This window comes from Ascaphus truei, chromosome 6, assembly GCF_040206685.1.
Source record: "Ascaphus truei isolate aAscTru1 chromosome 6, aAscTru1.hap1, whole genome shotgun sequence".
Classification (NCBI taxonomy): Eukaryota; Metazoa; Chordata; class Amphibia; order Anura; family Ascaphidae; genus Ascaphus; species Ascaphus truei.
The window spans coordinates 88584254-88607392 of record NC_134488.1 but is presented as its reverse complement, the minus strand read 5'-3'; the positions used below and the strand labels follow the sequence as shown (position 1 = coordinate 88607392).

The 23139-nt window shown below is 44.7% G+C and overlaps 1 protein-coding gene across 1 annotated transcript; it reads right to left on the bottom strand.

Moving 5' to 3' along the window:
* Positions 1-2588: 2588 nt before the first annotated feature.
* PARK7 (Parkinsonism associated deglycase) lies at positions 2589-12882 on the bottom strand. The gene is made up of 6 exons (XM_075605036.1): positions 12680-12882; positions 11106-11207; positions 6623-6682; positions 5900-5969; positions 4160-4246; positions 2589-3136 (listed from the first exon to the last, which is right to left on the bottom strand). The coding sequence occupies exons 1-6, from the start codon at positions 12767-12769 to the stop codon at positions 2976-2978; spliced, it is 570 nt and encodes a 189-aa protein (XP_075461151.1). The 5' UTR covers positions 12770-12882; the 3' UTR covers positions 2589-2975.
* Between the last annotated feature and the right edge of the window lie 10257 nt (positions 12883-23139).

Sequence of the window (23139 nt, the reverse complement as noted above, 5' to 3'; positions counted from 1 at the left end):
ATGAAGACTAAATATACCTGAATTAGGGGGGGGGGATAAGCAGGAGGTCCGTCGGAATATATAGTGTCCTGGAGATATCAGTGGCACTGCAACCGTTCTCCTAATCAAACAGTAACAGTTCAAGGAGCTTGAGTTCCGTTTGGGGACCGGGTATAAGATAGTGGAGGTAAGGAAAGGCCATCTTACCTCCTAGTGTAGATCCTACTTGTACTAGTGAACATCGGATCCCGCTGTCCGTGGAAATTGACGGTTATTTCATATTGTATCCCTTCTAGGGCTGTCAGTGTTTACATTCTAACGGCACCCGTCTGAGTTAGTGTCCAATTGGTCAGATGGGCCGTTACGTCACAAGTGGGAGGGTATTTTACCTCCATGTACTTGTGTGCGATGCAGTTCAGCTGACACCACACTAAGCTTATGAGCTCTATGTCAGTTAAGGGGCATGACGCTTCCTATTGGACGTAGTAACACAGCGTCACAGGTGAAGGGAGGGAATTATGGGTATTTAAATGTGTGATCGGTTGTTTGTACTCTCTCTTTGATAAAGCGTGGGTTACCACGCGAAACGCATAAGAGTGTTCCTTTACTGTTTTTAAACGTGCCCCAATAAATTTTTGCACTTAGTTCTTGGCAGTATTTGGTCAATTTTTCTTCAGCAGCAGATGCACCGCCGTTTTTTCAATTCGTTTGCAGATACTCCTGTTTAGGAGCACGCCGACAGCACCAGGAAACTCCTCAAGGTCAGCAGTGAGTAATTTCACAATTTTTTTACTTCATTTATGTGATCAGTCCTTTTCCCAACCACTCAGATTACCACATAAGATGCACCTATTAGGCTAGTGGTGTCTTTATGTGTGATGTTCAAGGGATATTATATTTGGACATTGGATTCCTGAGTTTATTGAGCGGTTTATTGCATTGAAGATAATGAAGATTCAAGACATTATTTTTAACACATAGTCTTCTCCTGGGAAGCATCACGAGGGGTGTACCCTCTATCTCTTTGCGTGGAAATTGAAAACCGCACATCCGCGGTATAAATAAAATAAAAAGGCACCCACGCCACTGCCTCCCGCCTTTGTGGTGGCGCCAGGAGCAGGAAGATTGCAGCAATGTTTGCAGCAATAATCAGGGCACTCATGATATCCCGGTAGTCCACAATTGGAAAAACAAGAAACAGGGTACCAGTAAGTGCAAAAATGAAAAAAATACTTTATTTGGAACAAAGGTGGTATTTATGACAGAAGTCCTCCCACGCAAGTGTTGCGCTTTCTCAAGGAGTAATACCTCCACTCAAGGAGTAATACCTCCACTCAAGGAGTAATACCTCCACTCAAGGAGTAATACCTCCACTCAAGGAGTAATACCTCCACTCAAGGAGTAATACCTCCACTCAAGGAGTAATACCTCCACTCAAGGAGTAATACTCCTTGAAAAAGCGCAACACTTGCGTGGGAGGACTTCTGTCATGAATACCACGTACCTTTGTTCCAAATAAAGTCTTTTTTCATTTTTGCACTTACTGGTACCCTGTTTCTTATTTTTCCAACTGTGGACTGCCTGGATATCGTATGAGTCCCCTGATTGCTACAAAACACTGTTCCTTACTTTCCACCTCATTACTCTTGAATTACATTTTTAAGGCTTGGGGAGAGAAAACAGTATTTCTTTTGAAATGAGCACGATAGGTCTTACACCATCCCTGTAATGAATAGAATATTGTGACCCACCTCATCACGTTCGGGTGAATGGCGGGCTTAATGCAAAGTTTGAGAAACAGATGGATATCGGACCTTGGCACTCAATCATGGAATTTAATTTGGCAGATGGCAAATGTTACAGTCCTATATATTTGTTATTTTTGCAACTTGTATCAGATCCCCGATTTCTTTATTTTTTAGTAAACTTGACGTGTGAAATGTCTTCCTGGCCACACCTTTTATTACCCAGATCAAGTGAGGAATGGCCATTTAAGATACATTGAAAGGGCTTTCCTTATTTCCCCTGTCAAAAAAAAATAAAAATATTTGTGAATCTAGGGTTTAAACACCCCATAATCCCTTCGATAACATCACTTAGACAAACACAGAAAACTAGGCCAGGGTCATGCTATCTTGACCAATAAAATATCTTACATTTCTAAGATGCAAAACCAAATTAACTTTGTGTGCGAAGGTGGTAGAATACCAAATATAGGTAGGGACTATCGTCACATGCTTTCATGCTCATTTTACCCGCCAGTTTAGCAGCCTTTATTTACTGAAGGTAGTAGAGCAATAATACATTTTAAAAAGCTTCCAATGGAAAGGGGTGGAAAACGCTCTTATGAGAATCTAAAAACATTAGACGTACCTGGGCAGAGATTTAAAAAAAAAAAAAAAGACAAGTGACAATCCACTATACAATGTTAGGGCCAGAACATGAACCCAACTTCCTAAATTTGACACAAAAGTAATTAGGCTATAACCAAACAATAGACTAAACCCATATCATCCGATTCACTCCACCTCTATGTTTCATAAGCTCATATATAAGCCATCCTAAAATTACTCAGGCAAGCTGTTACACAAGTACTACACAGGCCAAGAAACATTTTGCATCAAATGGTTTATTCTGTAATTTCACAAATTAAACATGCGCACGATATCGGTCTCAAATAGAATTCATTTTTTATAATATTAATTGCAAGTGCTAGCAATGTATTAAGTGCAATTCATCTTCTGTTGCCAATAAATGTAACAATTGCTTTGTAAGTGATTCAACTTGTTTTGGAAAGTTTGGCCACTATGTATTTATACAATAATGAAAAACCTTGGGGGACTCTTAAGAGCAAACATGTAATTCTTTGTTAGTGCTCTTTGCTAAAAGCTTGATGAGTAAGAGGGACACCGACTGGTTTTAGCCATCTTTGGGATTTATTCAAAAAACCCTGAAGTGTCCAATCTCACTGACTGGTGGAACATAGAACAAGCCCCTCAGTCTTTGAGAACAAGGGGCGCCTTCACTTGATCAGCCACTTCTTTTCCTAGCAAGGTTTCCACAATCACGAGAGCAAACTCAAAGCTGGTACCTGGGCCACGGCTTGTGATCAAATTCTCATCCTTCTCCACTCGATTTTCTGAGTACTTGTAATGAGCTAAAAGGACAAGTATAAACCAGAAGAGTTACATAGTTAAAGTCCCTACTGGTTATAGTTAGTCATGTGCTCTGGATATCTGCCACTCCATATATTAACCCTTTCATTCAGAGAGTGGAGTTCAATAACCTACAGTGAATAATGAAGATAATGACTTGCAGCACCATACAATAACACAGACATTTTATACTTTATACTATCACAGCAGCATAGAGATAAAGGTCACACCAAGCACTTCATATTGAATGGTAGGAGATAGTTATGCAAAAGTCAAAATAGTGCACTCAGTACCAACATTTTAGGTTTGTACCACTTGATCTGTCCGTTGAGATGGTTTATAAGTTAATTATATTTACACATTTCTTCTAGAGAATTTTTTTTTTTTTTAAAAACCCCCACACACACCATACTAGGGTGAATGCATAGACCTGTCCATCGAAAGCTGGTGACGCAACTGTTCCCAGTACTACAGAAGGGAATATTTTATACATGCCCGTTGTTGTGGATAGGTAGCCTTTTAAACATTGCCATTTTCATATTCAGGAGGACAGCACAATCTCTACACCACTCATAAAATAAAACATGCCCTGCTGTGTAAGGACAGTGGCTCTGTTGATTTTCACTCCCATAAAGTTCCCTCACAAACAACCGATCACATTGAAACGCAGCACTCACATACAGATCTGCATGGTCATTTAGAGTGCCTGACGTAGTGACCTGTACCCAAGCATGGTAACCAAAGGAAAAAGTCCTACTCTGCATGTGTGGTTTCTCCATTGGAGCTTGGATGTACTTGGAAACCATAGAGTGCTATAGTTATTGGAGGACTCCAATAATCATTTACTTTGGTTCTTGTTCTTTGAAACAGTTAAAGAAGTTTGAGTGTTGGATAGGTGTGGAATAATATTCAGGATCATGGAAGATGCATGTTTTTTATGGGGACATAATGTGCATACAATGTGCTTTTAACTCCATTGTACAGACTCATTTTTGACAAGTATTAGAAATTAAACAGGATATTACCTCCATTCATCATTTTATCTTTAGCCAGGGGATGTGTTGTGACGCTTCTTCCAAAACATATTCCATGTGCCAGCAGAGCAGTGGGTCCTGCAATACAGACAGTAGATGTACTACAGAAGAGTCAACTGGTTATACAAGCTGATTATGTAGCAAAGTCTTCTGGTTGAAGAACTGGGGCCAAAAACATTGTTAATTTGGTGCAATGTATCTATGGAACAATTAGAATTGCTGCAGTATTAAGTGTGGTGCAATCTTTTTGCTCCAGCCTCACACCCAGGGGGGGAAAAAAAAAGTCCCAAGTCTTTGTGTAGACTTTAGATGCAAAATACACCGATATGGGGCATCTTATGCTTTAAGGAACTGATGGTAACTCATTTATATCACCTGAAAACAACAAGTAGGGGACAGTTTTTGAATCCGTGGCGACCATGGAATATGACCCAAAAACCTTTTTGCATCACTTCCGAATTTAGAGATTCATTTCCCCACTGGACATACCACACCTACGGTTAATTCAATCTCTCTAAAAAAATGTAAATTCTTAGAAGCTAGCTGGAAAAACTAGTGGCCTATACTACTCTGTCATGGGTTATGTAGTTACATAGAAGATATACGTCCACAAGCTCAAAATCAATGGTAAAATAACTTTGGCGCCCCATAGTGGCAATCATTTTAACTTTATTCTGTGGCTTTAAAAAAAAAAAGAAAATATAATAAAAAACAGCCATACAATTCCTTCAGCATGTTTTCAAGAAACAGGCAGCCCATTTATCTTCAGAAAAATATAAATGGCATGTAACTACCAAGAGGCGCTCGACATTTACATAAGCTTTTGCTTGACTGGCTGAAAAAGAGACGTCAGGAAAGAACAATAACGTTTGATGACAGCTCCTGTGATTTTAGGACACACTTGGGCAGATATAAAAGTAGCAAGTAAAATCATTTACTTGTATAATCAGGTCTCAGAAGTTTAATTAAATCTTTAGTTCAAAATGTCAGATCTACTTAATACCTTTTCAAAACCAAAGATTCTATATTATGGCTGACAGTAACAAGGTGTGTAACACACCTCTAGAACAAATCCTGTTGCAGTCAGTCTAAACAAAGTTTAGTTCACAATTTAAGATTTAAGGCACTGGACGGCACGCAAACTATTGAGTCAGGTGACTGTTCAGACTCTTAAAAAATATATATATATTAACAGGATTGAAGCAGGGAGTCTCCAGAGCCAATTTCTCTGGGGACCCCCTACTTCTGGAGATACTTCCCTCCGTAGTAGGTGCTACCAGGGTTATGTAATGGCTGCTTTTCAAAGCTCGCATGCCCTGCGAGTCAATAGGAAACTGTGACGTGTGTGGCTTCTTATTGGCCCACGTGATACCAGCACCTCCTCTGGAAGCCAGAGGTCCCCAGAGCTGAAATTAATGGGGTTCAGCTCTGGAGACCCCGTTTCAATCCTCTGTTCTTAAAATCTCCCGAATGAAACATCGGATTTTAAAAATACAGTTTTGCAAAGGGAAAGAATAGATCTTTTAAATTAATGTAATAAAATCAAAGCAAACATGCCGATGAGTGTGGGCCGTGGCTTTAAGGACATTCTCCTCACACAAGCAACGATACAGCCAGCAGACGGAATGAGATATTTGGATGTGGCCGTTTCACCGCGACCAAATGACCGCCGCACCCGATTCCCTGCCAGCCGCGTCGAAGGCAACAGTATAAAAACACCAACATCTGTACCTGCGCATATAGCCGCAATAAGACCTTTATTCGACTCCTGCTCCTTCAACACCTCCTTAACAGTCGGAGACTAGAAGCAAGAGAACAGATACTGCATTATGGAACTGGGATAGTTTACATGAGCGGTTGTACAGACAAAATATTAAGATTACCCAGTCAAGTGTCAGTTATTTGGTGTAAATCACACTCTTAATACAAAAAGTTATCCCATTGAAGCAGTAATTCTCATCAGCATTCTTACAGATCTGTTACAGCAGCAATCACCTCAAAAAAAATATATAACAAATATATATTCACAGCGTTTCTCCGTGTAAGGAGCATGCTGCTGGTGAAAGGATTGGCCATACATATGTGAAAAAACAAAGTGATTCGCTGCGCAGGGATTAACTTTCTGTTTAATCACCTCAGAAGCCTCGGAGTTGAACTCATATGTTCTTATCTTGCACCCCCGAGCAGGATTTTTGTTACTGTTAAAAATAATGATTTTCTTAATGTCTAGCATCCGAGGTTACCTACAGACTGCACTGGGATTGGGGAGAGCACCATTTTAACCTCCCGGACAAGTATTATTTCAACTGCTTCTATTTAGAAAAATAAGCACAGAAAAGGTCGATCAGCGCAGAACGCTGCGTTAAAGCATGGGGTTAAAGTCGACACATTACTGAACATTTTGACAAATCTTCATTTGAAATTAGCCCGATTATTGTAACGGATTATATTTACCTCTGACAGATTCTGAGCTCCGAGATTACCTCCTGGGAGTACCACTACATCGTATGGCCCCTACAGATAAAACACAATTAAAAAAGTAATAAAACTGCATTTCAAGGTTTACATTGATGGTCCTGTTGTAACGATTGTTTATTTATTTATAAAATATTTTAACCAGGAAGTAATACATTGAGAGTTACCTCTCGTTTTCAAGTATGTCCTGGGCACAGCGTTAAGACAAATAATACATGGTTACAAATACAGTTACATAAATGAACAGGTTATACATTATATATAAGACATTGCGTGCACAGTTAAAGATAATATATATTATAGGCGTATGAAACAGTTACAGACCAGAATAAAATGTGAGACAGCATTAGATTAGAAAGAACTTAAACTGGTGGTGGATGTGAGAGTCTCTGGTAGGTTGTTCCAGTTTTGGGGTGCACGGTAAGAGAAGGAGGAGCGGCCGGATACTTTGTTGAGCCTTGTTGAGATGAACAGTCTTTTGGAGTCAGATCTCAGATGATAGGTGCTGCATGTGGTAGGGGTGAGGAGCTTGTTCAGATAGCTGGGTAGCTTGCCCATAAAGAATTTAAAGGCAAGACAGGAAAGGTGAACTTTGCGCCTAGACTCTAGTGATGACCAATCTAGTTCTTTGAGCATTTCGCAGTGATGTGTGTTGTAGTTGCATTGGAGAACAAAATGACAAATTGAATTGTAGAGGGTGTCAAGTTTGCTAAGGTGGGTTTGAGGTGCCGAGCCATATACTATGTCTCCATAGTCAATAATTGGCATTAGCATCTGCTGTGCGATACGCTTTCTGACCAGGAGACTTAGGGAGGATTTGTTCCTGTAAAGTACCCCTAGTTTGGCATAGGTCTTGGTTGTCAGGGTATCAATGTGCATTCCGAATGTTAAGTGGGAGTCAAACCATAAGCCCAGGTATTTCAAACTAGTGACAGGGGTTAGGGTGTTGTTAGCGTTGGTTCTAATCAGGAGCTAAGTCGCTGGAAGCTTTAAAAAAAAAATAGTCTTGGTCCCAAATACCATTGTTACAGTATTGTCAGTGTTTAAAAACAGTTTGTTTTGGGAAATCCAGTTTTCGAGTCTCAAAAAGTCAGACTGAAGTATGTGTTGAAGGTCAGAGAGGCTATGGCTGTGTGCATATAGGATTGTGTCATCTGCACACATGTGTATTGAGGCTTCCTAACAAGCTGTGGGAAGATCATTAATGAACACTGAGAAGAGTAGGGGCCCCAGAACAGAGCCTTGCGCGACACCACAGGTGATATCCAGGGGGTTGGAGTTAGAGCCTGAGATGGACACATGTTGGGATCTTCCCGATAGGTAGGACTGAAACCAGTTTAAAGCATGCTTCCCTATTCCAGAGCTCTGGAGTTTGTTAAGCAGGATAGCATGATCAACTGTATCAAAAGCCTTTAAAAAATCTAGGAATATTGCACCAATGAGTTGACCCGTTCCATTCCACACTGGATTTCATTGCAAACTTTTAGCAGGGTAGTTACGGTGGAGTGTTTGGGGCAGAAGCCAGATTGGAATTGGCTAGGGAAATTTGTCTTGGTATAGTAATCGCTTAATTGGGAGTGGACACATTTTCCATGACTTTGGATAGTATTGGGAGAAGTGAGATTGGCCTGTAGTTTGAGACAGTGTTTTTGTCCCCACTTTTGAAGATTGGGACAACTCTGGCAGTTATCCAGGTCTTAGGGATATGGCCTGCAGACAGAATAGAGTTGACTATGGAAGCAATTGGTTTGACAATGGCTGGGGCACCAAGTCTTAGGAACCTAGATTGTAGTAAGTCAGGTCCGCATTGGCTGCTTAGTTTTAATTTGAGGAGCGCTTGTGTAATCTCTTCAGATACTGGGCCAAATTGAAAATTGTGGGCAGTGTTGGGAGGAGGTGGGGCTATGTGGGTACTCCCAGGATGAGATTCAGGTTTGTGGTTTGGGCTGCGTTTCGCTAATAAGTTAGTGGCACACCCCATAAAGTAGTCATTGAATGCATTTGCAATGTCAGTGGGGTTTGTCAGAGTAATATCCCCCTTAGTGATATATATCCTAGAACAGTGGTACACAAACTGGGGGGCGTGCAAGATTTTCTGGGGGGGGCGCGATGGTTACAGGGACCCCACACCCTTCCCCAAGGCATTTAAATGAAATGCCGGGGGAGGTGTGAGGCCTCTAAAATCACTTACCTGATGCAAGCCAGGTCTTCGGCGACGCGTCGCCATGGCGTCAAATGACACGTGGGTCATGTGACGCGCCGCCATGACAACACGCGTCAAATTACGTGGCGGGGTCACGTGACGACCCGCAACATCATTTGACACCGGGTTCTTACCGAGGGGGGCGTGAAAGCTGGGACTCCCAGGCAGGGGGCGCACGAAAAAAAAAAGCCTTTGCACACCCCTGTCCTAGAAGGAAGTAAGGTACAGATAGCTCTGATCAGAGACCAACAGGCGGAAACCTGGGTTTGAAGAAGGCAAACTTTCAAACACATTTTCAAAAAAAAAAAAAAAAAAGGCGCAATCCAACCTAAAATCAACTTTAATGTAGTCAGACAAAAGAATTCCAAGTAGTATTACACCAATATTTCCCCCTCCCCAAATGTATTTTTAAATCTCTTAAACAATTTTAGTTTAATTTAAATGAGGTGCAGTCCCAGGCACTTGTGTGTGTTTGACCTTTTTTGTAATGTAGCCGTGCCACAGCTCTGAGTGCACTTTTCAATGCAATTCAGAGATAGCAAGTCTCCAAAATCAACTTGACTGAAACGACAATGGCTGCCATTTTTCCCATAAAATCATAAGTCTTTATTTCAGCATTTCTAATCATGATTGAGAACAAAACCAGGATGTTGTATATTGTCAGGAGTACCTCAAATGGTATGCATCTTTTCACGCCCTACATGGGACAGCCACTTTAAGGATTGCTATTGTAACAGGTAGACTTGCCATTTTCTCTCCCAGAATCCTCTGCTTGTTTCATCCTTTAGTGTCTCAATCTCATGTAAGAGCAGTGAAATCAGATTGAATTTCAGCTTCATTTAATCGCTGAGCAGTGGGGATTGCACCTTTATTAGATGCTGAGCACTTACAAAGTCATGTGTCTGCGTGTTTTAACACGCTTTGTGTTCATGCATACGTTGAAATGAACTCTACTACTAGCTAGAAACCTAATAGGCTTAATTAAACCTTTAAAGTAAAGAATAAATCATATTTGCCTATGGAAGCCAATTATGTTTAAAAAAAGGTCTGGCCCTATATATAGTTCTGGATGAATCTACAACATACGCCTCAGTACATAAGGAGTTAAACAACAGGTGAGGGTGAATAATTGGCAAAGGGACTCTCCTTAAAATAGACGGAGCACTGGCAAGTTAAGTGACAGTCTGAATATCAGCCAGAATCAGTGAAGGCATCAAAAGTTACTCACAAGGATTTTCTGCCCTTTTAAGTGCTCTTACTAAATTCAGGGCGCTATAATATTGACCTGCATTATCCACATTTACAGGACCGTAGAATTCCATTAGGGTTGGCTCGCATAATATGTACTTGTTTCAAAACTGCAGTTCAAGATTATAGGGAGTAATTCTAGAGACTCGGAAGTGGCAGTTCAGGAGATTCTGGCCTTAGTCTTTTTCTCAATGTATTTAACTCCTTTGCTGCCAGAGGGACAAACAAGCAATTGCAACCCCCTCTGGCAGCGAATGGATTAGATAGAGCACGGCTGTGGAGTGCACTATAATTTCAGTAGTTGATGGTAAGGACTGCGTTATGTGTTATATGTTATAAGGAGTCGAGCACAGGGGAATCCCTTGTCAAAACTGATCAGTGCGTTTGTCAGAATAAGTAACTGAGGAGGAAAGTGTGTTTCAATACTTAGATTGTTATATAAAAAAAACTTGTATGACAATGGGGATCAGTAATGATGACACACAGAGCCCACTTCCACCAGAAGATATAGGGACAATCCCTCCTAGGTCCAAAGTGAACCAATTTCAGCGGCATGTTTAGGGGATCGTCTCTGGTAATGGATACATTTTTTTAACCAAATCTGACACCTATAAATATTTTTTTAAAGTTAAACTTGGGAGGGGTGTGATTTCTTCTGGTTACTCCCTTGTGTGTGGTTATGTGACAGTGTGCTCAGCAAGTGCTTGCACAGCCAGAGCGCACGACCCCCCCCCCCCCCCCCAACCAGTTATTGATTCTCTGATAAGGACAGGGTGGGATTGGGGTAAAGAAACCACTTGACAAACACTTCCCCATTCAGAGGCCCCTAAGAAATTCAGCTGGCCAACTACGTGAGATTACACATTTAAAAAGGAAAGTCAAACACCTTTAGCTTTTATTTTGCTTATATAGTGCCAAAATATTTGTGCAATATCAAGTAATATACTGTACTCCCTTTAGGGCCACTTCATGAACCGTGGATTTAAAAGTGAATTCAGAAGTTTTACAAACCTGTGCCCTGGCTTCTTCTAAGCTTGTGTCAGGACATATGAGGACATCCCGGCTGCATTGAACTGGATCTTTTCCCGTTAAACCTGCAACAACGACTTTGATCTGACAAGAGGAAAACACAAAATTGGTGTGAAGATAACAGAACGCAGGTAGAAAGTGTGTCAAGTAACAATCTCTACCAGCATTGGATGCTGTAGATTCAATAAAAGTAAAATTAACTTCACCAAGTAACACGTTCAGCTGTTTTTAATAAGCCAACATGTTACATATTTATGTTGAACTATCCTATTTTGTAGTACAATTTCAAATTACAAGCAACATTTAATTAGTGATTTAAGTACTATCAAAAAGTAGATCCTGGTTCCTTACGTTAATTAGGGGCGAGTCTATTTCAACTACAATTATAAAAGGCTGTAAATACATTTACTTCAAGTATAGGCTTGCAAATAAAAAGCCCCACTTGTCTATCATCATCACACTCCGACCACTTTGGTGCATTTAAGTTTAGAACCCCTTTGAAAATCTGAAAAATCTGGTTTAGGTTAATATCTAGTCATCACACTGGCTGATTTGAGCAGTATATAAAGTATAGGGCTTCGGTCATTTTCCCCAATTACCTTGTTCCCACTGTCATGGGGTCTCCATCCCCCACCTTATTTATGCATAAGCCACTTTTCTTAGTTAACTTCAAAGAAACGTAACAGTCACAGGCATTCTACAAGTCATTTGTCATAAAGCACTGTAGACACCATCAAGATACCCCTAACAGAGGGCAGACAGATATAAATCAACCCTCTGAAGAATGTAAAATTGATTTTTTTTAAAAGTTACTAATTTATAAAATTGGTATTTAAATATGTTTTTTTCAATATTAGATTAGATAGCTCTACTTAAGATATTACTGGTGATATGTAAAGCACAAAAATCCCATTTTACAACATAGTTATCCTATTGAGTACATACATTCAAAGCAAGTTCATTGTAGGTAATACCTGGGGGGTGGGGGTGGCAGGGGGTTACCTATTTTTCCAACTTGTATTTACTTTGTTTATTTTCATGCCAGGCTTAGTGGGAAATTATTCAACATCTGTTTTGCAAAAATATTTGGACAAGACCAAAAGACTATAACTGTTGTGATTTTATTACAATAAAAAGCTTTCCTGAGTTACATGAGTTCTTCAAACACAGCATTTATTGTATATTACAGTGTTTTTCAACCAAGGTTCATGGTAACCCTAGGGTTCCCCGGGCCTCCCTAAATGGATCCCTGTAATTTTAAATATACATTTTTAAAATTTGTCTAAATGCAAAATACTTTACAATGGATCTGATCACAGGGTTGCTATTAGAGATGGTTGGGGGTTCCTAATAATTTCACAGAGTTCCTTAACCCAAAAATGGTTGGAAACCACGGATATATTATTATGTGATAGGTAGTTAACTCATATGCTAATCAATTTCAAGGTATTAATAACCATTACAATGGGATAGAATGTGTTGTGCTGTTGAGGACTTTCTGTATATAACAGGAACCCAGAGCACTGTTATCTGTGCAGCACAGCCACTGTACTCACTCCTGCCCTTCTCATGACATCGGTGGGGATTACAGTCTCCATCTCTTCAGCACCTTTAGCCAGGATCACCAGGGCCCTCTTACTTGCCATGATTTCTTTACTGTGTGTCAGGTTTGTGTTTCTGTTGGAGGCTGAAACTAAAAGGTCAGCGGTGAGTGACTGCAAATAAACCTGTGCCTGTAAACTGACACACCCCCTACATCAAGCAGACGGAAAGCCTCGCAGGACAAACTTCGCTCCTTTTAGAAAAAAAAGCGATTCACTCATTTAGTAGTGAGCTCATGATCACCACCTACTGTTCATTTTAAAATCTCATTACATACAAATCATTTTCGCCTCCTTCTATTCTTGTCCATTATTTTCAATGTATTTTCCCAGTTCCTACAACTAAATACATTTTTTTATATTTACCAGAGATTCAAATAATTAATTCGCTGTTAATTGTTAAACTTTAAACTCTATAATCTTTTTTTAAAAAGACGTATTTTAGGTTTCCTTTTTTTCTGCATGATTCCCACAAATCTGTTTTTGTGTTTATGTAGTATTTATCTGTTTATTTAAAATCACAACTTATTCTTCAGAAATACAGTTTTAGGATGGACTGTGTATTGTTCTGTATTGTTCTGCACAACACTTTTTGATCCCATCTCTGTTGCTATCCAGGTCTATATAAATATTTCTTCCCTATTGCTTCCTTTGACAGCTAATTTGTTTCCTTTATTATTATGTAGCCCCCTTTCCCTATGCATAAGGCAACTACGTGGGCTGCTGTACCTGTCTGCTCCCAGGAGGCCTAAGCCTCCGGGAGTCTGGAGTGAGCTCTTTCTCCTTGCGTGCAGCGCCACCACCTATGAGGGATCCCAGCGTTGGCGGGATAACCCCTCCCAGGAACCATTACACAGTAATAAGTAATACACCACACAATATATATCAATCTAAGCGTCACTGTACACACACACAAACATACAACAATCTGTACTCACAGTATAAACAGTGACCCAACACGTGGTGGTTCCCCCAAAGTACTGAGGGTGCTGTGGCACCAATAACCCATGGTGTCCTGTCCCAGCAATCCCACCCAAATGTGAGGTAGCTCTACCCCCCTGTGGATGCAGGTGCATGTTGGGTACCTGCCTGGGTACTCCAGTACCTAGGTGCGGTTTGGCATGGTGAGTTGGAGCGGATCCCACGTAGCGGGACCTCCAACACAAATCCCCTCTCTCCTAAGGGTCCCGATCCTCCTCTCGGTGTGAGCTCCAGCCGGAGGGTATCACACAATGTCTCAGGGTCCTGTGGCCTGGTCCCAGGTCGCAGGGCTCCATGTGGCCGTCCGCTCACGGCACAGTAGTAATAAGACCAATGGGAAGAGTCCCTATCTGGGGCCTTCCCTGCAACAATCCTCTGATTTGGCTCAGGGCCTAACTGGGGCGTAGGGGAAAGATCTAGGCCTAGCTCAGGAAGCTACTGCTCCCTGGACACTACCTGTCTCCTCAGTGCCTCCGTCAGAACTGCCTCATGGGCTCTCCAAACATGGAGGATATCCTGTTTCTCCCTCCTGCTCCAAACCCATTGGCTGGGCAGTCCCATGTGATACAGTCCCTCAATCTAGGGATTCTGGGACTTGTAGTCCAGCGGCTGCATATGCAGAACCATCCTAAGATGGCCACCGCCTCCTCCACTGTACTTGCACTCCTGCCGCACTCCGCATGCGCAACTCGCAAAATGGCCGCCCCAACACTCCCGATTGCGCGGAGCTCAGGGCAATAGCCCAGAAGCTCCCCCGCACCGGACCGGAGGCAGGGTAAGGGGCTCGGCTACATCCTCCCCCTGGTGGAGACCTCAACGTCCCCATTTGAGAACACATAGCAGCTCTTTATATAATGAAAAATACAATTCATCATACAACTTAACTTTCGTGCAGCTACCCGGTGGATTCATGCTGGGTGCAATTGTAGGCATTTACTAACGGCTCAACATGCTTGTTCCATCCGGCCTTCTCGGAGCCCTTCAGAGTGCCCAGCATATCCAGTAGAGTTCGGTTCAACCTTTCCGGAAGAGCATCTCCTTCAGGGTCGTAGGGAGTCATACAAGACTTCTCTATATTGAGCAGCTTTAGGAGTTCTTTGATTAACTTGCTCATAAAGTCTCTACCTTGATCGGAGTGCATCCGATTGGGTAATCCGTAATGGATAAAATACTATAAAGTACTTTGGCTACTGTGAGAGCTTTCTGGTCTTCAGTAGGGAACATTTGAGCATATCGGGTGTAATGGTCTGTTACTACGAGAACATTCACAATACCCTTCGAGTCTGCCTTGATGCAGAGGAAATCCATGCAGACTACTGCTGCGGCCGAGTTTATTCGAGCATTTGCCCGTTCTCGGCCGCAGCAGTTACCTGGCGCGCGCCGGAGGGTGCCGGGCGTGCGCCGAAGCAGCGGAGGAGAGGCCCGCCGATCGCGGCTTCCCCCTCTCCTCTCCGGGTCCGCCGGGTCCCCCGGAACCCCCTGCCGCCGTCCCCCACATCGCGGGACACCAGGGCTCCCTCGGGGAGCCCTGGACGCGCGTGCAGGGGGCGCAGGCACCCGATGACGCGTGACCGCGCATCGGTGACGCGCGGCACGCCGAGGGGATGCCACTTGCAAGCCGGAAATCTCCCGGCTTGCGGAACTGGCCACACTTCAATAAAGTGTGTCGCCAGTGTAGGTCCATGGGATCAGAGCTCTTTAGGTGGCCCATTGGGGCTGCGCATGTAGGCAGTGGTTTTCGCTGTATGCACCGCAGACACCTCCGGCAATGGTGCTCTACCGATTCCCGCATCTTGGGCCAGAAGAATCTATCTCTGACAAGTCCAAATGTTTTGTACACTCCCAGGTGTCCGTGATCATTGTGCATGGATCGTAGGACATGGAACTGCAAGCTTCTGGGCAGGACGAGCTGACTCCTATCGGGATTCCTTCATGATAACGGCGACCGTGTCGACGGGAGCACGCTTCACTAAGGAAGGGTTGATTTCTTGGATGGCCCGGCATATGGCTTTAGCCACCGGGTCTTGCATCTGGTGTATCACTAATTCCTTCCATCTCATTATGATATCTTACGTGATGGACATGCCTTCTGGATGGCAGTATGCTGCAGGAAGTGCCTTTGAATGACAACCCAATGAGTCCGCCACTTTGAGTTCGGAAAAGGCTACTTTGTCCTCTACTGTAGCCGCAGTGAAGCACATTGTCCGAATCCCAGGGCCAGGAATTTCTATCCACTCGCCATCATCTGATGTTGAATTCAGTCTAGGCCTTCTGGACAGAGCATCGGCTCCGATATTCAAGGGGCCCTGGCTTGTACTTCAGTGTGAACTGATAGACAGGGTAGCCAACCACCTGTGGCTGGTGGCATCCAACTTGGCGGAGGTCAAGATTTATGTCAAAGGATTATTGTCGGTTCGCACTTCAAAAGCAAGCCCATAGCGATAATCGTGTAGCTTATCTACAACAGCCCACTTGGGCGCTAGGAATTCCAGTTTGTAGACTGAGTAGTTCTGCTTGCTCGCCATCAGACTGCGACTCACATACACTTCCCGCTGGAGGCCTGCAGGGTATTTTTGGTGTAATACCGCTCCCAGCCCGTTGAAGCTGGCATCCAAGTGCAGGATGTATGGTTGCTCCGGGTCTGCATAGGCCAAGACAGGGGCTTCAGTGAGACTCTAATTCAGCCCTGTGAAGGTCTTCTCGCAGGCGGAAGTCCACCTGTCCCCGAACGGTGTTCACAGGGTTGCGGCTTTTTGCCGTGGCTCTTCTGGGTAGATTTTCAACAGATTGTTAAGGACCTTGGTCTTGCTGGAATATCCCTCTACGAATCTTCGGTAGTAACCGCAAAACCCCAAGAAGGATTGTAGCTCCATCACGTTATCTCGTCTGGGCAAGTTCACTACGGCTTTGACCTTAGAGGGGTCAGTAATCACTCCTTCTGAGGACACTATGTGGCCCACATAGGTGACCGAAGTGTGGCAGAAGCAACATTTGTCCAGGGACAACTTCAGGCCTACTTTTCCCAATCAATCCAGAACCTTCAGAAGGCGTTCTTCATGCTCTTCTAACGTTCGTCTGGACATGATGATATTGTCCAGATAGACCAGACATTCCCGGGGATTCATGTCCCCATCCCCGATGGTCCTTTCTATTAGTCTCTGGAAAGTTGCAGGTGCACCACAGATATCTTGGGGCATCTGGGTGAAATGGTAAAACCCGAGGTGGCAGACAAACGCTGTCTTCTCCTCATCTTCGGAGCTCATGTGAACCTGGTAGTACCCAGACCTCAGGTCCAGCATGCTGAAACACTGACTGCCGGATAAGGCGCTGATGATCTCTTCAATCCGCGACAGAGTATATTGATCCGGGACGTGCAGCGATTCAGGGTGCGGTAGTCCACACATAGGCGCATGGATCCGTTCTTCTTATGCACTACCGCAATAGGGGAGGCATACGGGCTGCAGGACTCCGTTACCATACCCACCATCTCTATCTCCTTCAGGACGTCCCTCACATCCTCCACGTCTCTGGAAGCTATGTGTCTGAAACGCTTCCGGAATGGAGTGGCGTCGTTCAATCGATTGTGTGTTGAGCACTCATGCTTTATCGTCCAAGTAGGACTGCACAATTAATTTCCATCCGTTACCCAAATTGCCCAATAAATACATTACGTCTATTGATATGTTTTGTTCCTCAAAGGGGCAGCCTCTCTAAATTAATATATTTCACAGCAGTATTGTGATAGCTTTAACTTTTCCCCTAACAATACCATTGTATGGATGTTGCATGCCTTGACAAACATGTACTGTACAATGTGTTTACTATAATCTGCAAGGTTATATAGATCTTAAGGTAACACATTTCAATGTGTGGGAGCAAGTAATCCTATTCTGCTGTCAATATCTGTTCATTCATGTTTACATGTTGAGTTCTTTATTGTTAACTCTGCGTTGTTGTATTACCCTTTATCTTTAACTCTATTGAACGTGTAGTTCTTTCTAGCACAAAACTGTAACAATGGCAGTAAGACGTTTATCCTTCTGACTTCCCATTCTGAGAGCAGCATTAGAACCGGCAAACACATAGAGAACACCATGGCATTCTTTAGCATTCCAGGGTCTGTTACTGCCCAGGCTCTTGGAGACAAGAACAGAAAGCAAATATATGACAACAGTGATCACATCTGATCCCAAACTCTCTCCCCCCCCCCCTCCCTTCCCCCAGGTTGAACAATACAGCCTATAATTGGAAACAAGCATATATAAAAGATATAAAATATATTGAAAACCTATTGAAGTGGAAATTCATGGATTTTTATACTTTCCACACTAATTATAAGTGAACTCAGGCCTGGTCCCCGCTGGATACTGCAGCGCCCGCTGTGGCGGACGCTGCAGGGACGAGAGGCCTCCCTTCAATGGCACCGGGCCCGCTGCGAGGGGGGGGGCCGCAGCGCTGTGGCGAGAGCGGAGCGCTAAGCCACACCCCCCGGCGGTTCAGCCAATGAGGGAAAACCTGCCGGGTGACGGCATGGCCGCGCCCCCATCACTCCCCCGCCACACCCCCCCCGGTCTCTCTTCCTGCAGACTGGGGAATCGGCTGCACGCGCCGCCCGTCTCGAAGGCGCGCGTGCAGCGGAGGTACTGGGGCCTCAGCCTATCTCTGAAATATTCAAATTTGTACAAATTAGACACTTCGCCTATCGTCAATCTCTATCAGTTACTTTCCCAAAAATGTATGCCATTTGTAAAGCTTTGTTGGCATGGGGGTTATATAAAAGGTCTATTTAACTTTTGTATCAGGAACTGATGCCCATTGGTGCCTCTCTGGCACATAAATAGATGTTGGAGATTTTCAGATGGAGATATCTGAGAAAAAATGGAGTGATCTACGGGAAAATGCAACTTCAATATGTATAACTACTGTTGTCCTCCAATGTAACTACAACACACATCACTGCGAAATGCTCAAAGAACTAGATTGGTCTTCACTTGAGTCTAGGTGCAAAGTTCACCTTTCCTGTCTTGCCTTCAAATACTTTCTGGGCAAGCTACCCGCCTATCTTGAACAAGCTCCTCACCAGTAGCACATGCAGCACTTATCACGTGAGATTTGACTCCTAAAGACTGTTCATGGTCCTATTGTTCAACAAAGTATCCTGCCGCTCCTCCTTCTCTAACCGTGCACCTCCCACCAGGAACAATCTACCTGAGACTTTCAAATCCGCACCAGTTCGCGTACTCGCGCTGTCTCTCAGGGGTTGGGTTTATGCAACAGCCTAAACCCAACCCATTGAGACGGCGCGAGTATGCGAATGCAGTGACGTCACACGCGTACGTGACACGGAAGCAACAGCGCCGAACAACAGCCGAGGGTATCTGGGACTAAAGCTACCTCCAGGCAGGAGACGGGGACACTACGGCCATTCCGGTGGATGCCTACACCACGGATCACTATACATACAGATGTGCCTCTAATCTACTTACCTCTGTGTTTTTAATCGATATTTTATAGCATTAAACTGACATACTGCACTATGGGTTTTGCGCTTTTTTCTTCTTTTTTTGTCCAATCAATTTTAAGTCCAAATAAAAAAGGTATCACCTAATACTGACATATCTAACATGCTAACAGAAGCAAAATGCGCTGTCACAACAACCTAGATACAGCCAACCCCCACCCTGTCAAAGAAAACGGTAATCAACAGGGAGGGGGGGGGGGTGAGGTTATGCTTATGGAGAGATTGTCTTCTTAAATATTTCAATCAAGACGTCCTAGAATACCTGGGATTCATGTAAGAATGTTTGTCTATGATACCTGTACAGTCGATGTTTATGAGAGACCTAGATTGCAGTTACTATTTACATTTCTTAAAAGATCCACTAAATGTATTAAACATACTAGTTCGATATTGACTTGAAATGTGTATGAGGGTGGAGTACTCACCTCACACCCCTTTTTAGTTCTGCATCCCTTTCTTCAAAATGTACAATAACAATTTGAGTGATTTAAAAATATTTAAAAAATCCTTTAAGACTGCACCAGTCAGCCATATCCAAAAGGAAGAGCGCACAACTACTCTGGGTAGTATTGTCACATGTAATAAACATAAAAAGGTAAGTATTGCATGTACAGACTACAATGAAAAGGCCTAATGCAAATCTGGACACATGGCCACAGGAACACTCTCCAGTCAGACGCAGTCGACAATCTCCGCTTCTTCACAGGCACGTCTTTTGCTTAGTACTGTCCCTAGTATGACGTCAGTCGGAGTACTCCGAGAAACTCCTTTCTCCGTTGACCGGTGTCAATTGTATGAAAAGTCCTCTCAATATCATATATACCGGTTGTGGTCAGCAGTAGCCATATTGTCCAGATAACATTGCTACTGCGGATAATATCGCTACTAATGACCGCGATCTGTACTGTATATATGATAAGGACTTTTTATTCAAATTGATACCGGCAAACAGCAGTGACTTTCACCGAATACTCCGACTGACGTCACATACTACACCCCGTACTGAGCAACAGACGCCTCTGCAAAAAAGTGGAGTTTAAGGGTCGGCTGTGGAGTTCTCAAAGACTGCGTCAGACCAAAAGATTTCCTGTGGCCATAGCCTCCAGCAGATTTTCTGTGAGAAGTGGTGTCCCACTGGAGTGCAGTATCTTTTCCTTCATTGTGCTTTATATGTGCACTAGACTGAACCTACACAGACACAATAACACACCATGAAGGAGGAAGATGCTGCACTCCAGTGGAACACCACTTTTCACAGCCAAATCATTCCATCAATTACATAAAAATAAAAATCCTCAAAATGAATGTATAAATGCACTCGAACGGAAAATATTTGAACTCAAAATGATGGTCTTTGACACTAAAACAAGGACTTAATGCTGATATGTTTTTTTTAGCACACTATCATTTTTTGTAATGTTTCTCCCTGCCTCTGTTGATTTTACAAATCAACCCCTCTCTCCCCTGCACCCCCCCCTCCCCTATCACACTGCTGATGGATGCCTGGTCAGCTTTTTTATTCTACTATTCTGTACGTGCAATACTTACCTTTTTATTTATCTATATATTTCTCAAAGGGTAGTATGCGTGTCTGGTTGTCCTGTCCCTAGCGGCAATCACATTGGACCTTTGGCCTGTCACTCCGCCTCAGGCCAATGAGATGGCTCCCTTGGCCCGCCCGCCCCCGCACACCTCTCATTGGCCTGAGGCGGAGTGACGGAGAGAGGACACACACACACACTCACAGAGACACACACTCACAGACACACACTCAGAGACACACACACACACACACACTCACAGAGACACACACTCACAGAGACACACACACACAGAGACACACACACACACGCCCCCCCCCCCCCAGCCGCTACAGTCAGCGGGGGAGCGGAGCGAGCGCCCGGGACACAGTGGGGGAGCGGCCACAACACGCTGCCTCCAGCCTCAGATCCACGTGGGAGCGGCCGCACGGGTGAGTGAGTGAGGGAGCGGCCGGACGGGTGAGTGATTGAGTGGCCGGATGGGTGAGTGAGGGAGCGGCCGGACAGGTGAGGGAGCGGCCGGACGGGTGAGTGAGGGAGCGGCTGGATGGGTGAGGGAGCGGCCCACAACAGGCGGGACATTTCGGGGGGGGAGGGGACAGACGACCGGCAGACACTGGGGGAATGGGGAGCAAGCGGCCACATGATACATTGTCACTTACCTCCCCCCCTCACATCCCGCACCCCCCCCCCCACTTTCCTTCCTCCCCCCCACTTCCCTTCCAACCCCCCCTTCCCTTCCTCCCACTTCCCCTCCCCCTTCACCTCCCGTCACCCCCCTTCACCTCCCGTCACCCCCCCTTCACCTCCCGTCACCCATCCTTCACCTCCTGTCACCCCCCCCACCTCCTGTCACCCCCCCCACCTCCTGTCACCCCCCCCCTTCACCTCCCATCACCCCCCCCTCCCTTCACTTCCCATCAACCCTCCCCCTTCACTTCCCGTCACCCCCCCCTCCCTTCCCGTCACCCCCCCCTCCCTTCACTTCCCGTCACCCCCCCTCCCTTCACTTCCCGTCACCCCCCCTCCCTTCATGTCACCCCCCCTCTCTTCACCTCCCGTCACCCCCCCTCCCTTCACCTCCCGTCACCCCCCCCTCCCTTCACCTCCCGTCACCCCCCCCTCCCGTCACCCCCCCCTCCCTTCACCTCCCCTCCCATCTCCCCCCCTTCACCTCCCCTCCCATCACCCCCCCTTCACCTTCCCTCCCATCACCTCCCGTCACGATCCCTTTCACCTCCCGTCACCCCCCTTTCACCTCCTGTCACCCCCCCCTTCACCTCCCGTCACCCCCCCTTCACCTCCCGTCACCCCCCCTTCACCTCCCGTCACCCCCCTTCACCTCCCGTCACCCCCCCCTTCACCTCCCGTCACCCCCCCCCTTCACTTCCCGTCACCCCCCCTCCCTTCACCTCCCGTCACCCCCCTCCCTTCACCTCCCGTCAGCCCCCCTTCACCTCCCGTCACCCCCCCTTCACCTCCCGTCACCCCCCCTTCACCTCCCGTCACCCCCCCCTTCACCTCCCGTCACCCCCCTTCACCTCCCGTCACCCCCCCTTCACCTCCCGTCACCCCCCCTTCACCTCCCGTCACCCCCCCCTTCACCTCCCGTCACCCCCCCCGTCACCCCCCCTCCCTTCACCTCCCGTCACCCCCCCTCCCTTCACCTCCCGTCACCCCCCTTCACCTCCCCTCCCTTCACCTCCCGTTTTTTTAATAGGTTTACGCAAGCTTGTCTCAAGACAAGACAAGACACCAAGTAGTCATCTACTTAGGAGCAAGCAGTCTGGGCAAGCAGTACCCAATTTTGAAGAAAGATTAAACTGTTTTTTTTTTTTTCAGATTTTGTATTTCACAGAACAAATGAGGCTGGACAATTGTAGTGTAAATATGTGGAAATTAAGCTCTCATCTTAAGAATTTAAATAGTTTACATCACAGATGCACTTTCATTTTATTATGTTCACTACCAGGATCCAACCACACATTTTATGATTATTCCGTGAAATAAGGCATATGCAGTCACAATAGGTACAAAGAATGTACTGCAACCTTGTATTCAGAATTTACAGCTTATGGGAGAATAGCTAGTAATTTTGCATTAACAGCTGTTACAAACTGGTGAATGTTTTACATTAAAGAAATAATGGTCATGTTATAACCCCCATCACTGCTGATGTCTACAATGTTATGCCAGTCAAATTCTTCAGTATATGTAAGAAAGAACCATTTTGCAACAGTTAATGGCTGGGAAACAGAATCAAAGTAAAGACACGCATGCATACATACATGACACATACTGTAGCAAGAGGATTAAAACTAGAGTTGCCAACCTCTTGCTCTTTAAGAATCAGAATAACTGGACTTTTGTTT

Excerpts from the sequence above, each read along its gene's own strand:
- PARK7 (XM_075605036.1), bottom strand. The coding sequence starts at position 12,769 with ATGGCAAGTAAGAGGGCCCTGGTGATCCTGGCTAAAGGTGCTGAAGAG. Across the intron at positions 5,970-6,622 it reads GAGCTCAGAATCTGTCAGAG|TCTCCGACTGTTAAGGAGGT; the intron begins GTAAATATAATC and ends TCTTGCTTCTAG. Across the intron at positions 4,247-5,899 it reads TATTGCGGCTATATGCGCAG|GACCCACTGCTCTGCTGGCA; the intron begins GTACAGATGTTG and ends TCTGTATTGCAG.